General features: G+C 32.9%; 1 protein-coding gene across 1 annotated transcript; it reads left to right on the top strand.

Moving 5' to 3' along the window:
* Nucleotides 1-1,304: 1,304 nt before the first annotated feature.
* On the top strand, nt 1,305-2,252 carry LOC309505825 (olfactory receptor 1D2-like; the record flags this gene model as incomplete). The annotated part of the gene is made up of 1 exon (XM_082179281.1): nt 1,305-2,252. One exon carries the CDS (start codon nt 1,305-1,307, stop codon nt 2,250-2,252), a length of 948 nt encoding a protein of 315 aa, XP_082035407.1.
* Between the last annotated feature and the right edge of the window lie 216 nt (nt 2,253-2,468).

Raw genomic sequence — 2,468 nt, 5'->3', positions numbered from 1 at the left:
ATGCTTAGCTGGTTGGTAATGTCTTTGTCTTTCTTTCTCTTAGTAGGTGATGTCGAGCTGAAGGCAGAACAGGATGGCAGGCAGGACGGATTGGAGAGGATGAATGGCAGGTAGGAATCCAGGTAAGTGATCGGAAGTCTGTGGGTCATGTTAAGGTGAACATCGACGAGACCAGACAAGGAGTGAAGGGAGAGTGCTGAATATAAAGGGTGGTTAATGAGGGAGTGCAGGTGATGATGATTGGTGATTGCATGAGTGAGTGCAGGTGTGCGCCACGGAGGATTCTGGGGAATGAAGTGCACACACAGATGAAGGCTGACGAACGTGACCGTGACACTTACACTTTCTAAGTAATCTTATGATTATGAACCACTGACATCTCCAAAATAACTGGTTTGTAAATAATGCAATACTTCATTTAGAAATTATAAATTGATCATTAATAAAGTATGAAAAAAAAAAATTAAACACATTATAGATATGCTAATAAATCAAGAATAAAGCATTTAAAGCTGTATTTATAAATTGCTAATTAATGTTTATTAATGCTTTATAAATGATGAATTAACTGTTTACTTATGCTTATTTAATGATTAATAACGTGCAGTTATTATAAAGTGTTACCAAAAAAAAAAAAATATCAAAAATGTTATATGTATTGTTTTTGAGTTAGGGTGAGTTAATTCCAGTTGTATAGAACATCACTATTAAGGCCCATCATAAATGTAAAAGTTATTGCGTATTGTCTCATTTTTACTAATACAAATATTTGTTCATTGCATTGTAAGTCAATTTGTGAATTAAGTGCTGACTAACAACATAATAGAACATTTTAAAATAATTTTGTAAATAATTGTATTATATATTTCAAGTTTCATATTGTATGTACTGTTGGAACTGATGTATTGACAGGAATATGTTTGGCAAATTTAAAAGACAGGTAATGCTTTTAGGCAGTTATTTCAAATTAAGGGTCAAAAAGTCTTTAGAGAGCTTGTTAACACTGCGTGTAATGTTTGTGGTCAAGGCAATTGGCATGAGACCAGTGTCTATATATATATAAAAAAACAAATCAAACTTTTAGGGAGCACAATGGGAAACATGGCAACAGAGGAGATGGTAAGGTCTTGTCACTGAAACGACAATGTGCTACTGTTAGAGAATTTAATATTTGCCATTTTTTTTTCCATCTACAGACAGCCTAGCTAAAGACAATTCAAATTAACTTTCTATGTTTAATGAGCTTTCCAATGACTTAAATATAATAAAAAGAAAATCTACATAATAACTGCATATCCTTCCAGATGCAGCCACCACTGGAGAATGAGTCCAGTGTCTTAGTATTTACACTCTCTGGTCTGAATGAAACAATGGAAAACAGATTTGTGTTTTTTTCTTTCACTGCACTGTTTTATCCCCTTATGGTGTTTTGTAATGTAACTGTAATTTTCACCATCATACTACATAAGAAGCTTCATGAGCCGATGTATGTATTTATATGTAATCTCTGCATAAATGGACTTTTTGGCACTTCTGGATTCTATCCTAAATTCATGTATGATTTATTAGCACATGATCATGTGATTTCTTATACTGGATGTCTGATTCAAATATTTGTAATTTATTCATCTGCTTCGTGTGACATTTCAACATTAACAGTGATGGCATATGACAGGTATTTGGCAATATGTAGACCACTTGAGTATCATTCAATAATGACCAATCAGATGGTTTTTAAATGTATCCTTTACTGCTGGCTGGCTCCATTTTTTTGCTTATCTATTCTAATTATTTTAATATCTAGACTCACCCTGTGTGGCTCTACTATTGAAAAGTTATTCTGTGAGATTTGGGCAGTTGCAAAACTTTCTTGTTTTTCTACAACTGTAAATAATGTGTTTGGGTACATTGTTATTCTTACATATTTTGGACATGCAGTATTCATATTTTGCTCATACATTCACCTGATTAGAAAGTGCATAAAGTCAATAGAGAGCAGGCACAAATTCATGCAAACATGTGTGCCACATCTGGTTTCATTGATCAATTTGGCTGTTGCTTTGTTGTTTGATGTACTGTACAGTCGTTATGGCTCAAAGAATGTTCCTCAAAGTGTGCGTAATTTCATGGCCCTGGAATTCTTACTTGTACCACCTATTTTAAATCCACTTATTTATGGACTAAATCTGACAACAGTACGCCAGCAAGTTATGAGAATGTTTTTCAAGAAACAGGTGGGAATATCTGAGTGAATATTTTATCAAGTTAAAAGACCTTATGCTTTATGTGTTTTATATGTTTTTTTTTAGGAATATTTGAAATATTTAGAATATTTATATAATGGACATTGTTCTTTTATTATAGAGAAAATAATGAGACAATAAGTCACAAGAGGTTGCACGTTATAATGATTTCACCATGATTAAGGGGTATGTTTAGGTATGAAATGGGTAACACTTTAGAATAAT

The sequence above is a fragment of the Leuciscus leuciscus genome, assembly GCF_965113295.1.
Source record: "Leuciscus leuciscus genome assembly, chromosome: 9".
NCBI classification, from domain to species: Eukaryota; Metazoa; Chordata; class Actinopteri; order Cypriniformes; family Leuciscidae; genus Leuciscus; species Leuciscus leuciscus.
This window is presented reverse-complemented; position numbering and strand designations above follow the sequence as displayed.